Here is a 13,005-nt window from a genome sequence, read left to right on the forward strand (position 1 = left end):
GGAAAATCCCCCCATGCTTGTGAGTGAGAGATTTTCCATAGACACGCTGGTCTGTGGCAAAGTTGGGTCTCATAGCTAGCACCTGGGATTGAGCTTGAAGGCCATAAAGTAACAAGTGGTGAGTGGCAGTCTTTTCCTTCTGGTACAAAAGACCTGCTTGTTCTGGGGGCGGGGGGGATGTCCTCGCTATGGAAAAAAAGACTGAGGAGCAGCTTGTTGTGGTCCATCGGCTGAAAAGGCTGTTCTTGGGAAAATATTAGCCTTGTCTTGTTGCCAAAGCAGTGGAGGCCAGGTTACCTGCCACAGGAGTGCCAGCCTCCTCCAACAGGCCTCCTCAGTTTCACAGAAATGACTAAATTCACTGATTCTTTTTTCAAAATATCGCACTAGGAAAAAAATTCAACACGATATAAATGGCTCCAGAAAGGAAAAAATGGAGATACAGTTTAGCTCATGTAATCTCAATTATTTTGTTCTTTCTTTTCTTTTTACCTGTTTGCATATAGCGTATGAGTTTATTCCCCTTACTGATATTTGAGGCCCCGAAGTTGCATATGTGTACATGTGCTACATATGCAGAAGGTAGGCGGTTCCTTGCATGGTGCTGTCTATCATTTGCATGTTCAAATATGCATCATTGCCCAAGCGTGAGCGAGTTTCAGGCCTAGAAAAATGCCTGTGTGTAAATTCTGTTCAGACACAAACTACAGAACCCTTGGAAACCAGATTCTGGCTGTCATGGGACAACTAGCTTATAGTACTATGAGAAATACATTATCATTCTCCCCATTTCTTGCTTTGGGGAAGCAAAAGTCTTTTTCATGGACAAGTAGATAAGCTGAATAGATATCAAGCTGCCCGACCCATGTGTGTCTGGCTTCCACTCCAAATTAAAAATCCTCGTTCTCCTTTGAGAAAGTCGATAACAAGATCTGTGATTTTAAATTAGTAGCGTTACTAGTTGAAGAAGGGTATTTCTTATAAGCCAGAGGCAGGAACAAATAGCCAGTGGTTATAGCGAACTAAAGGTAGAATGGGAAAGAAACTGGAGAGCGATGTCTTTTTGACATGGGAGAAAGTGCCTGAAATGTTTCTTACGTGTCGACACTGACTACTGTCAAATTCCTTTGCACAGCTGTGGACCCGTGCATGCTTGGCACACACAAGTGCCAGCATGTGTGTGTTAGTGACGGGGATGGCAAGCACCACTGTGAGTGCAGCCAAGGATATTCCTTGAACGCCGATAAGAAGACTTGCTCAGGTGAGGCCCGCTTACCGGCTGACTAGAACTCGTTTGGGGACCTGTCTCCAGGTTTTGGACTGGCCTTAAGCTTTTGTCCTAACTGCCTTTTGGCTGGTTTACTGTTGTTTATCACAATTTTTCTCAAAAAGAACATGAGAAGAAAAGTGAGGTAATACATCAATGAGCCTATCACAGTATTTATGACCAGTTTTAGAGAAGAGGATTCATAGGGAAAAGGGTTAATAAGGAAGGGGGCCAAAATTCTTTGTCCTTTTGAGGATTTGGAATTTTTTTCTGGATTTTATTTAACTAAATTCAAGCTACCGTTTCCCCTCTGTGACCATAGATGCTCATGGAATCTAGAAGAAAATTTAGGGAGGTCCTCACTCATCTGGTATATGAATACTTACATATGGTCAATGAAGAATGGGAATTAGGCCCATTAAAAAAAAAAAAATCCTAGATAAAAGTTTTTGAGAGGAAGAAAACTTGGAGATCATTTAATTCTCATTTTATAGATAGTGAAACTGAGACCCAAAGATAGGAGAAGACTTTCCCATGTCACAGGGTCTCTTAGTGAGAGCCAAGACCACAAAGTCGGCTTGTACCTTCTAGCCCAGTAGCTCTCTTGGGCCAAGCTGTCCCGTTCCACAAGCAGTGTGTGTGTGAGTGTGCGTGTGTAATATGGTCCATAATTATTTATTTACCACGTTTTCATGTGTTCACATTTGTCTTGGTCATTTTTGATAGCCATTGATAAGTGTGCTCTTAACACTCATGGATGTGAACATAAATGTGTGAAGGACAGAACTGGCTCTTATCATTGTGAATGCTATGAAGGTTACACCTTGAATGAAGACAGGAAAACGTGTTCAGGTAAGTCGGGGAGGAGGCTTTACTATTGCTACCTCTCTGTCTACCTATCTCCCTGGCCAGTGTTGGAGGGGTAGGTCACACTGATGGAACTTGATCTGGTTTCCTCTCTTGCCACCTTTGGCTGTTTCCATTTCCGAGTCTTGTTAGAAAAGTTAGAAAGGGTAGCATGTGTGTATCACGGCCCACATGTGTGAGCGTGTAGTTCAATCTCTTCTCTGTACCCAGCCCAACAGGGAAGACAATTTAATAAGTTAAAATCAAATAACACCCCATAGGATATTTATTACCTGCAGAGGGAAAACAGTAACTTCATAGTGGCGTCAGCTGGCAGACAGCACTTTAATTAAGTGATCAAATTTAACATCAAAGCAATGACACATAGTGACATCATGCATCCCCTGACAAAATGGACCGCCACTTCAGTGCTTCTGTGGTATTCTTAATAAAACTTCAGAATCACAAGGAAACATCAGACCACCCCAGACCGAGGGACATCCTACAAAGTAATTTTCCAGTGCTTTTCAAAAGTGCCAAAGAAAGGCTGAGGAAATGTTATAGATTGGAAGAGACTAAAGAAATGTGACAACTTATTATAATGCGTGATCCTCGTTTGGATCCCAGACCAGAAAAGAAACATTGGTGTCGCATCACTGGCAAAATTCGAATGATTAGTTAGATTAGTAGATTAGTAATGAACTAATCTTTAGATTAGTTAATAGGATTATATTAGTATTAATTCCTAGTTTTGATTGTTTATGCTATGGATATGTAAGATGTTAACATTTGAGGAAACTGGATGAAGAACAAGACTTTTTTGTACTATTTTTGCAACTTTTTCATATGCCCGAAACTATTTCAAAAAGAAAAGTTTGAAAATAGAAAATAGTTAAAATAATATGTCAGTGCAGAGAAAAGTGCATTGAGTGACAGTTTGGGTCCTGAGTTCTGATGCTGCTCTGGGTAAGCTGGTCTCTTTTGGATTCAGTTTCCTCATTTATAACAGGAGAGGATTGAACTATAATTTCTTCAAACTCTAATTCTGTGTCTTTTTGAATCTAGTATAATTAATCACACAACTGTTGGTATCCCTCTGATTCAGCATAAATACAAACAAATCTAAAAGGAATGCTGTAGACAGTATTTCTGAGATACTTAGATTATAAAAAACTTGATATTAGAAGATTTTGGAAAGGAGGTGGGGGAAGTAGAAGAAAATGTATTGTGTGTGTAGGATTTTGTTTAACTCAGTTAACCGGTAAGAGTAACTAGTACGGATGGCTTTCATAGGTTTTTAATAGACTTTCTTTTTACATATTTTTAGCTGCAAATAAGATTTCTATATATGGGTAATAAAAGACTTTTCCACTTTTTCCCTGGACTTCTGTCTGGCAGCTCAGAATCAATGTGTTTCTGGCACACATGGTTGTCAGCACGTTTGTGTGAATGACAGAGCTGGGTCCCATCACTGTGAATGCTATGAGGGCTATACTCTGAATGAAGATAACAAAACTTGCTCAGGTAAGGCCCACTTGACCAATTCTTTCATACTTGGCTCCTTCTGTTGCAGTGAAACCAAGTTGCGATTCAGAGAGATTCTTCAAGGGAATTTAAAGAATCGGGCTTCAGACATTTTACTGTGCTTATAGACTAAGGGACATATTGCCCAGAGGGCAATGAGATCACTAGATTCAGAAAACATAGATCACTTTGGAAAATTACTGGAAAATAGGTAGGGAATGGGGGAATATGAGAAGAACTAATCGAATGTAGAATCCTTATCCAGGAAAATTTTATAGTTCTGGACACTGGGGGCTTGTAAAGCAAATGGGAAACTTTAGAAGAAATCCATTGGACAGTAACTATTTGTTGTTGTGATAGGCTGAAATTACACTTCTTTTTTCAATTTAAATTTGGCTTGGAACTTTTCTGTAGCGTTAATTTTAAAGCTAGATTGTGTTAGTAAAGGAGACTTTGTAAATAACTGAATTAGACCCACACAGATCTTCCAGTAAGTTTGAAGTAAGTTGTTCCCTGACAGTTTCTAGATGATCAATCTTCGGTGAATCTGAGCCTTATGACTTGGCTAATGAGCCTCTGCCAGAATGCTCATTCTCATTAACTTGATTTAAACTCACTGGCAGCATTTATAATATAAAAACACTCCTAAGAGAAATTCCTAGCCTTCCAGGTGGTATTTAGCTTTGACACATTCGATATTTTTTAGATTTTATGTATATTTTCCTCTCCCTTGAGGAGAAAGATTAGGCAACCTTTTCAAAAGAGACGAAGGGAAATAACATATCACAAATTTTCTCTTTTTAAAAAAATGACATCAGTGAAAGAGTACTGAGCACCCGTTTAGTTCCTAGGACTGTGCTGGGACTGTGCTAGCTAGCATCGTGGGGGCATAAAGAAGCATGAGTTTCTGCCTCTGAGCACCTTACAGGTTGGATGCAAAAAGAACCAACGCCTTAAGAAAGCAGAGACTGAATAGCCAGGGAGAGGGACTGACAGTAACTTAAGGACTGTGGAGCCGGGAAGTTGACACACAGCTGGTGGGACTGGAGGGGAGCCTTAGAGGATGGTGGAGGTTTAGATCCTGGAGTGGAGACAGGGCGCAGGCGAGGGGAGTGGCTTGCTTTGGCTTATTCGGGGGTTGGGGGGGGGCTACCTCAGGTGACATAGAGAGGACTCGTGGTTACACTTCTCAAACTGTTACAAGTATCCCACTTGGTACTTTAAGCTGCCAGGAACATTGAAGTCCTGGGAAAAGGAAAAAATATGAATTTCCATTTAAACAGATATTATGGAATAAAATGGAACATTTTATTTTTAAAGGAACCCACGAAACAGCAAAGAAAATTTTCAATCAGGGTGGATGGCTCCAGGAATAGCCTTAGATGCCAGTAGCCAAAATTCTTCAGTGCCTACTGTGTGCACGCATGGTTCTAGCATTTTAGACACAGACACGTTCAGTGCTCACAGCAACTTTATGAGGAAACTGAGTCTCAGACAGATTAAGTAACTTGCCCACGGTGACTTGGCGAATGAATAGCAAGCAGAGCCAGGTTTTGAACTCAGGCACTTGCTTCGATGGTTATAAATGCTCTTAAACACTAAGCCATACCGTCTCATGGTGCAAAGCAAAGGGCGACATTAAAAGAAAGACTATGGTGGAGAGTTAGTATTTATGTATTTTGGAGTAATAATGGATAGCAATGTAAAGTTGGGGTACATAACACGGTTGGATCCCTTCTAATGGCCTGCTTTCTCCTTGCTGGGTAGTAGGAAGGCTCCTAAATGAAATGCGGAGGCCCAGGAAGGCGCCAGGAGTGGAGTCATGTTCAGTGTCATCTCCAGAGCTGGCCTGGCTGCTAAGCTGGGATGAGGGGAAGGATGAAAATTTGTATTAGGCATTTTGCTGGAATGATCTGAGTTGTTTTAACGATGAAAGGGAATATCAGTGTTAAAGTTGGAAAGACCCTTCATGGAGAGGATCATACTTCACTATCCAATCATATACATCATCATCATCATTACCATTTTTCTATCGCGCACACGCGCGCACGTGCACGTGCGTGTGTGTGTGTGTGTGTGTGTGTGTGTGTGTGTGAAGGCCAGTGTTTTCTGCCCCACTTTGTAAACTACCAAGGGCAAGTTTTTGGTCATCAGAGTCCTTTTTGTGCATCATCGAATTTAGCTCCATGGGCAACTAGGTCCCCAATCATAATTTTGGTGGCAGCGAAGAAGATCCATGTAGAGCTGGAGATGTTGGAGTCGTTGATGGTTATCAGGTAAGGCTGAAGGCGAGTTCTGGAATAGAATCAGGACTCAGTGAGTGCGGCCTCACTGCTATGGATAGGAAAACCGAGAAGGCACCCCCAGATGTCAGCAAGAAATAAAAAGAAAAGGGGTATATTTAATAAAAGGCGAGGCTAAAGGGATGTGAGATGTGGGGGAGAAAAATAGGCTTCATCTGAAACATGGGAGATTTGTTGCTGATGAGTGAAGAATTTGTTCTCAACACTTTTTGGGACCAAACCAGAAGCCTGTGTTTAGTTTCTCGTTGTAATGTGTGACTGTTTTCTTCCCTGCACTGCTCCTGGTCAGTTCGCGACCAGTGTGCCCTGGGCTCTCACGGTTGCCAGCACATTTGTGTGAGTGATGGGCCTGCATCCTACCACTGTGACTGTTACACCGGCTTCACCTTGAATCAAGACAGGAGGACATGCTCAGGTGAAGACTGTCCCTTTAATCCTAATTCGTTTAGTAGGACGATCTAGGAGTACGCTTTCCTCTCGCCAAGCCTGAATCACAGTTCTGAGTCTTTCTCTTGGCTGGAATCCTCCAGTGGGTCCCAGCTGTCATCAGAATGAGCCATGCGATTCTTCTCTTCATGATCTGGTTCCATCCTCTCTTTAGTTAGAAAGAAAAATCGCTCTTGGTCATTTTTTTCCTACTCCTGGAAGTGGAGGGGTGGGGGGTGGAATTCCAGTATGATTTATAACGATTTAGGCCCTGACCGTGTTTGTTTAGCCATTCACTTATTTATTTGTTCTGCAAGTATTCATGGAGCTACTGTTTCCTATCTAGTACTCTGCTAGATTCCGAGGAAGGAACTGGAGACAAATCGATATTTTGTAGTTTGCAGCACACAGGTCTTGAACTTCTTTTGTTAAATTTATTCCTAAATGTTTTATTCTTTTTGATGCTATCAGGAGTGGATCCATCTCTTAACTTTCCATTGTGCTACAACCCAGTTGTCCAAATTTCTGTGGGATGTTTCAATTAGAATATCCCACCGAGCCCCTGCCCTCACAGAGCTTACAGTCTACCAGGCAAGACACTGGGAAAGTATCAAAAGGGCCAATTTTATATTCTGTATGGGAGTGAGGGGCATATACTTGGTATTCAGTAGAAACTTTCTCGTTTACTGACTAATTTACGGATCGAGATGGGATTTGAGCTGGCCGTCCCTAAGTGGTTCAATAGGATTTAGACAGGAAGATAGATTATATTTAATCGAGTGAATGTGGTCCCCCAGCCCTATATCATATCTTTGTGGAATATGGGAGAAAATGTAGGAGCAAAGGACAACTCCCTGTCCTCAGATGTGATGTCACTCTTATTTCTGTTAGGCACCTTTAGGGGCTATGATACTATGTAGGAATAGCTGCCTCACTGAATTACAGAAAAAAATAGGAGTTAGCATTGTCATTCTCCCAGGTTCTTTGCTTACATGTCAATACAAACCTTAATTTTTAGTTCCAAATTATTTTTGGGTAAGAACTATAACTCTCAACTGAAACAATTCAAGAGAATACTAGTTGATATAGGAAATCAGGAATTATCTAGTTTTAATCCTTGACGTATTTTGGCCACACAAGTAAAGGTTTTTCTCATTTTCACTTTTTAATGAGGACACTATATCACAAGAAGATTGTCTTACCTCTGCATTCTTGGTTTCCTGCTATATCATCCTTTTGAAACTTTTTGTCATGGAAGATTTTAGACAATCACAAAAGTATAGAGAACAATATAATGAGCTCTTATGTAACTATCACCCAGCTCTGATGATTGTAAACTTGCCCTCAGCATCTCCTAAATCAATTTTTTCTGTGACATTAACATTCCAAACTATTTTCTCCTCTTTCTGTGTGCTCGTATACCCTTTTACCTTCCAGAAAATGCATCTAGTTGTCTTAAAAATGGAACTATAGAATCACAGATTTCCCGATTTGCTATGATTTCTAATTAGCTATAACTTTTTGTATACTCTCGTTGTCATCAGTCATTGAAGAAGCACGAAGACTCATCTCCACAGAAGATGCTTGTGGATGCAAAGCCACGCTGGCATTCCAGGATAAGGTCAGCTCGTATCTGCAGAGGCTGAACACCAAAAATATCCTTTCTGGAAGGTTTCCTGCTTCTGCCTGAAGCCAACCTAGGTAGTGCAGTTGAACTAATCATTTTAGGATATTCCACAGGATAAGGCCCTATGTTCTTTAAGTTTTAAGATGAACCATAGTAATACTGTACAGCTTTTATTTTTTGGATTTAGAGTTCTTTTTAAATGCTTTAATAGGCTGTTTCACCCCATTCACTATTTGCATATAAAAGCTGCCCGTTTATTTTTCTAGTCCTTTTCCATCTTAACAGATGGAGCTATTATGCTGTGATTCCTTACTACGGCTTTCTTAGTTTAGAGTCTATACATGCACAGAATGAGTCACCTGATTAATGGGGTGCGAAAGCTCAGATGGCGCATAGTTGTACACTTTGGCTAGCCCAGGGGTGCAAAAGCAGATTTCAAAGTGTAATGTGGTGCCATCTCAGAAACTTTCAAAACCAGTTCTTCAGCCAAAGGAGTAATTCAGGAGAAGTCTTTTTTTCTTAGCTCAAATTAACACTCTTCCTAGGGATCTTAGGTGAGTGGTATTCAAATTGTGATAGGGATACTCTAGGAGTAAGTAGGCTTTCAAGAGGTATGGGGTGTGTGTGTGTGTGTGTGTGTGTGTGTGTGTGTGTGTAGAGGGTGGGGACAGTTTTAAAGGGACCAGTTTCCAAATTCTTCACTTCCTTACGTCGATCTGCCTGAAATGCTACTTGGGATCGGTTGGCTTTCTCTTGTCCCATCTCTCACTTCAGTATCACAGGAAAGGCATGCCTCTCAGGTAACCTGAATCTTACCAAGGTGAATTTCTTAGAAAAGTAAAATCTGCAGAGAGCCAAAACAAAGAGACGATTCAACATTTTTTTAAAAATCAAGGCTTCATGACACTGCTCCCTCAATCCATTCCATTAAGCGATACCTTTTCAATTAAATTTTACCTTTTATTTTTAATGATTTTATGTCAAAATTTGTAATATATTTGTTATATGGATCCATTTATGTGCTCATAATAGTTGTAATGATAACTCAATCCGGGTGATTAAAAAAATTAAGGCCTTATGGTCAAAGAAAATTAATTTAAAGGTAATTTCAATATAAATGTGTGTGTGCTTGTTGTTTAAGTTTGCATCAGAGAAGTATAAGAGAGTGATCAAGAAAAGATTTCCAAGTTTCAAAGTAGAATAAAATTCTGTGGAGAAGGTGGGAAGGAAATGTAAATTCAAAGAAATACAAATTCCTTTATTTTAAATATTTTATTTTAGAAGAATAGTACTAGGTATCAATTCAGTATAGTGTTAATATTACATGGAATATATTTGAAAGACTGATTTAAATTTTATTTTAGAGACTCAATATTTATAATAGCAGAAATTGCATATATTATAACTAAAACTTAAGACAATTTTCATATAATTTAAATATGCTCAAGACATCACTTATTTATCAAAATTATTTTAGAGGACATATGAGTAAAAAATGTTTGAAGACCAATGCTTTATATCAAGCTCTCTAAAGAACAAAATTTCTGAGTTTTAGATTATATTAGACTTTTGATGAGAAAACAATTTCACTCTTTTTCTTTATTTACACTAAAACAATTATTTTTTTATCTTGTACTAAAGTGTTTGAAAGTGTATCTATGTTTTCTAATGTCTAAAAACAAATGGTGTTGGCCTTAACAACTAGCCACTCGATGACATTTTGGAGAAGTTGCAAGCAAATGAATATGGACAAATACATCGTTAAATTGCTCAAAATTTTCATCCGCAAATATGGAGAACTTAATATATTTAATACTTTTGCAATGTTCCTGATAATAATTTGCCATTACAAATGCTTGAATATTACTGGATAAGTAGTTTGAGGATCTTCTGGAGAATCAGTGTTATTTTTTCTAAGGAAATGAATGTCCAGATCTTTAGTAAAAGCAAACTTTAGTGTCTCTAAGCTATGACTGTGAAATGGTTGGTAGTCAATAGAATGAAAGTTCAATATTCTTTTATTTACTAATTGAGCCATTTAATTTTTAAATGTTTATGTTAGTAAGATAACCACACTTAAGAGGGAACATTTGATCTATTTTCTCTTGATAGTATTTATAGTATAAACCAGTTTTAATACTGAGAGTGTAAATTGTACAAAGTATTTACACTTTTAATTAAGGAATTTAATTAAAAGTTCCTTTAATTAAATTGAGGTGAATAGAATTTAGAACTGTTTCTTTAATACTTTTCATTTTTTGCTCATTTTTGCTAATTATTGAAGTTGTGATCAGGGGATTATAAAACATATAACTAAAACTAGTTAACAAAGATCAAGTGAACATTACATGCCATTTTTCATTCATTCTGATGTTAGAAAGGAACAAACGACTAAAAACTTTAGTTGTGAATTAAGAGTGTTATAAATCCTAAATTTACTTTATCGTTTTACTTTAGGATCCAATCAACAAAATTATATATTTATAAATAATAAATATATTTCATAATAACATATAACAAGAAAACCTAATGTTGTCTTTTTAAATGTTAGTGATAAGCCTAACAACTTCTTTTCACTTATATATTTGATGCGTATAATTTTTTTCAGCTTTAAAGCTTATAACTTTTAGAAGAAAACAGTCCTTTAAATTGTGTACTACTCAATTCTCTTTTTGGTTTGTATTGTCTTTAGTGTAATAAAAAACTTAATATCTATTTATTATTGTCATGCTTCTTTTTGGTGACTTATTGTACCGATTTTGTCTTTTAACATATTTCCTTAAATTACACTGAATTAGGTTGACAATGTAACAGTTTCTTGTCAAAGAACACAATGTTGTGACTCTTCCTATAATTTATTCTCATGCTCTTAAGGTTAAAAATGTAACTTCAGGTTAAACGGAAAGGCTTTGATCAAGAATGTTGTGGGAGAGGGACTGAAACAAAATTATCTAAATTTCGATAAAATAATGATGAGAGTACATTAATATATATGCCTTAAAAGCAAATATAACTTACAGATGTAAACCCAGAAACAGTCAAAAATCTAAAATATAAACTTTAAGGGGAAGAAATGAATAATAAACACATATATTATATGCAACATATATTGTTATTTCTCAACACCGTTGAAAGGACACAACATTGAGCAGTATTATTTCCCAAACTCATTTGAGCACAGAGCAATTGTGCTGTAAAGAAGAGCTCACGTGCAAGGACTGGGGGAAGGTTATTTAGAGGTGATTTTTCAAGAGTGACTATTAGTAACTAGCTACAACTAACCATGCCTTAAATTTAACCAGTTGGTTGGAATCCCATCTTAGATAATACTCATTTTCTTCATGAGTCTAGTTAGTACAGGGAGCCCATGAGTAGGTGCCAACATATCTTAGGAATTCACAGTTTGGTGCTGTGAAAATGCAGATACATATACATTTGAAACGAATATGTATTATCTGAGTGGAATGGGGGGTTAAGTGTGGAAAGAATGTCTCAGAGAGACTTGATTGGTGCGTTTGGCTGGGTACAGTTGACCAAGAGGGTAGGGACATCATAGGATATGTAAAATGGCCTTGGAAACAGAGAGCAATGGTGGAATGCAGACAGCATATGGGCATGCTTAGAGTGGGGGCACCACAGTAAAGACATTTTAGGATTGAAGGAAGATCCGATTTTAGCTGAGGTTTAGATTTGGTAGGAAAGGCACTAGGACCATTGTTAATTCTCGAGTGTGCTGGGTGAGGTGACAGACTCAGGTCAAAAATTTGAACTTTATTTGTCTGAGATGGGGAAAATCTCTAGGTGGTAAAATTAGCTACTGTGTGCATAAAGTATATACTAGATTATGGGAATCAACAGTGGTAGCTGCAGAAATGGTAAAAGGAAAAACCAGAGATAAATAAAAAATGGGCGAGCTTGAATAATTTCACGGGAGTTTGTGCCCTAAAATTGTGGTGCTTTGTAACTCTCCAAGGATTCAAAAAGGACAGGAGAGAATTGAAAAAAGAAATAAAGTAGAAGAGAATAGTTGACTCCAGGCCAGAAAATGCCAAAACACCTATTTAAAAATGGAAGGCTATGCCCCAATGGCGGTTATATGCTGCAATGGCCCAAAGCTCATACATATTCTTTTTATAAGGCCCCTTGGGCTGCAGCAACAGCTTAAATAAACTGTTAAAAAGTCCTAAAACAAACAGAATAAACGCAAACGCCTACCCCCAAATTGCTCCAGGGTGTTCCCCAATCCCCAAAGACGCAAGGGTAGATTTGCAAGCTCTGAAAACGCATGTTTGCCCTTTCATTTGCCCGAAAGAGTAACCAACCAAATACAGTTAATGATTTTTCCCTTTCAACAATTTTGGGGCTTCGGGGCTTCCAAAATACCCAATAATTGTGACCTCATTAGAAAATGAGCGCCTTTCCTCTTAAATTAATACTGACATCTCATGCAAGTTTCACCGCAATCATCCTTAGTGTGGCGTGCGCTCCGAGCCCGCTGGGGCAAGGGCATGTAAGGTGAAGGGGCAGGGCAATGAAGGTCGGCGACTTGGCCCTAAATTATGAGCAGGAAAGCCCAGGAGCAGAGGCGAGTTACAAGTCATATAATTAATGACTTGTAACACCTTAGGGACAGGATCGCCGATGGCACAAGGCCTCCTTCCGCGCAAGCGCATGAAGCCCCTTGGCGGAGGAGTTGCCGACACCGGAAGTGTCCCCCAGCGCCCCGGATGCGACCGGGCGGCGGCGGTTGCTAGGGCGACGGGAGCCTCAAAGAGCCGCTGGTACTGGCGATTGGCGACTTAGAACGTTTCCAGTTGCGGGCCTTAACGACTGGGGTCGTCCTCTCGGGGGTCCCAGGATGTTCTTTTACCTGAGCAAGAAAGTGAGTTTTGCAGGGGGCATCCCCGCTCTTCCTCCGGTCCTTCATCCTGCGGGAGATTCCCGCATCCGGCCGGCGATGCCGGGCGTCCTGAACCTTCCTGCCTGGTCCAGCATCGCACCTCCTCCAGCCG

At 39.2% G+C, this 13,005-nt stretch overlaps 1 protein-coding gene and 1 pseudogene across 1 annotated transcript in view; both read left to right on the forward strand.

The window, feature by feature from the left end:
- Nucleotides 1-13,005, forward strand: part of WDR35 (WD repeat domain 35) — a 78,281-nt gene that overhangs the window by 1,932 nt on the left and 63,344 nt on the right. The window contains exons 3-5 of the mRNA XM_023528503.1: nucleotides 1,136-1,261; nucleotides 1,393-1,412; nucleotides 5,080-5,089. Of these exons, the coding sequence (XP_023384271.1) occupies nucleotides 1,136-1,261; nucleotides 1,393-1,412; nucleotides 5,080-5,089 (156 nt within the window). The remainder of the gene's footprint in view (nucleotides 1-1,135; nucleotides 1,262-1,392; nucleotides 1,413-5,079; nucleotides 5,090-13,005) is intronic.
- Nucleotides 12,635-13,005, forward strand: part of LOC111737543 — a 6,875-nt pseudogene continuing 6,504 nt past the window's right edge.

This window comes from Pteropus vampyrus, unplaced genomic scaffold, assembly GCF_000151845.1.
Source record: "Pteropus vampyrus isolate Shadow unplaced genomic scaffold, Pvam_2.0 Scaffold28, whole genome shotgun sequence".
Taxonomy (NCBI): Eukaryota; Metazoa; Chordata; class Mammalia; order Chiroptera; family Pteropodidae; genus Pteropus; species Pteropus vampyrus.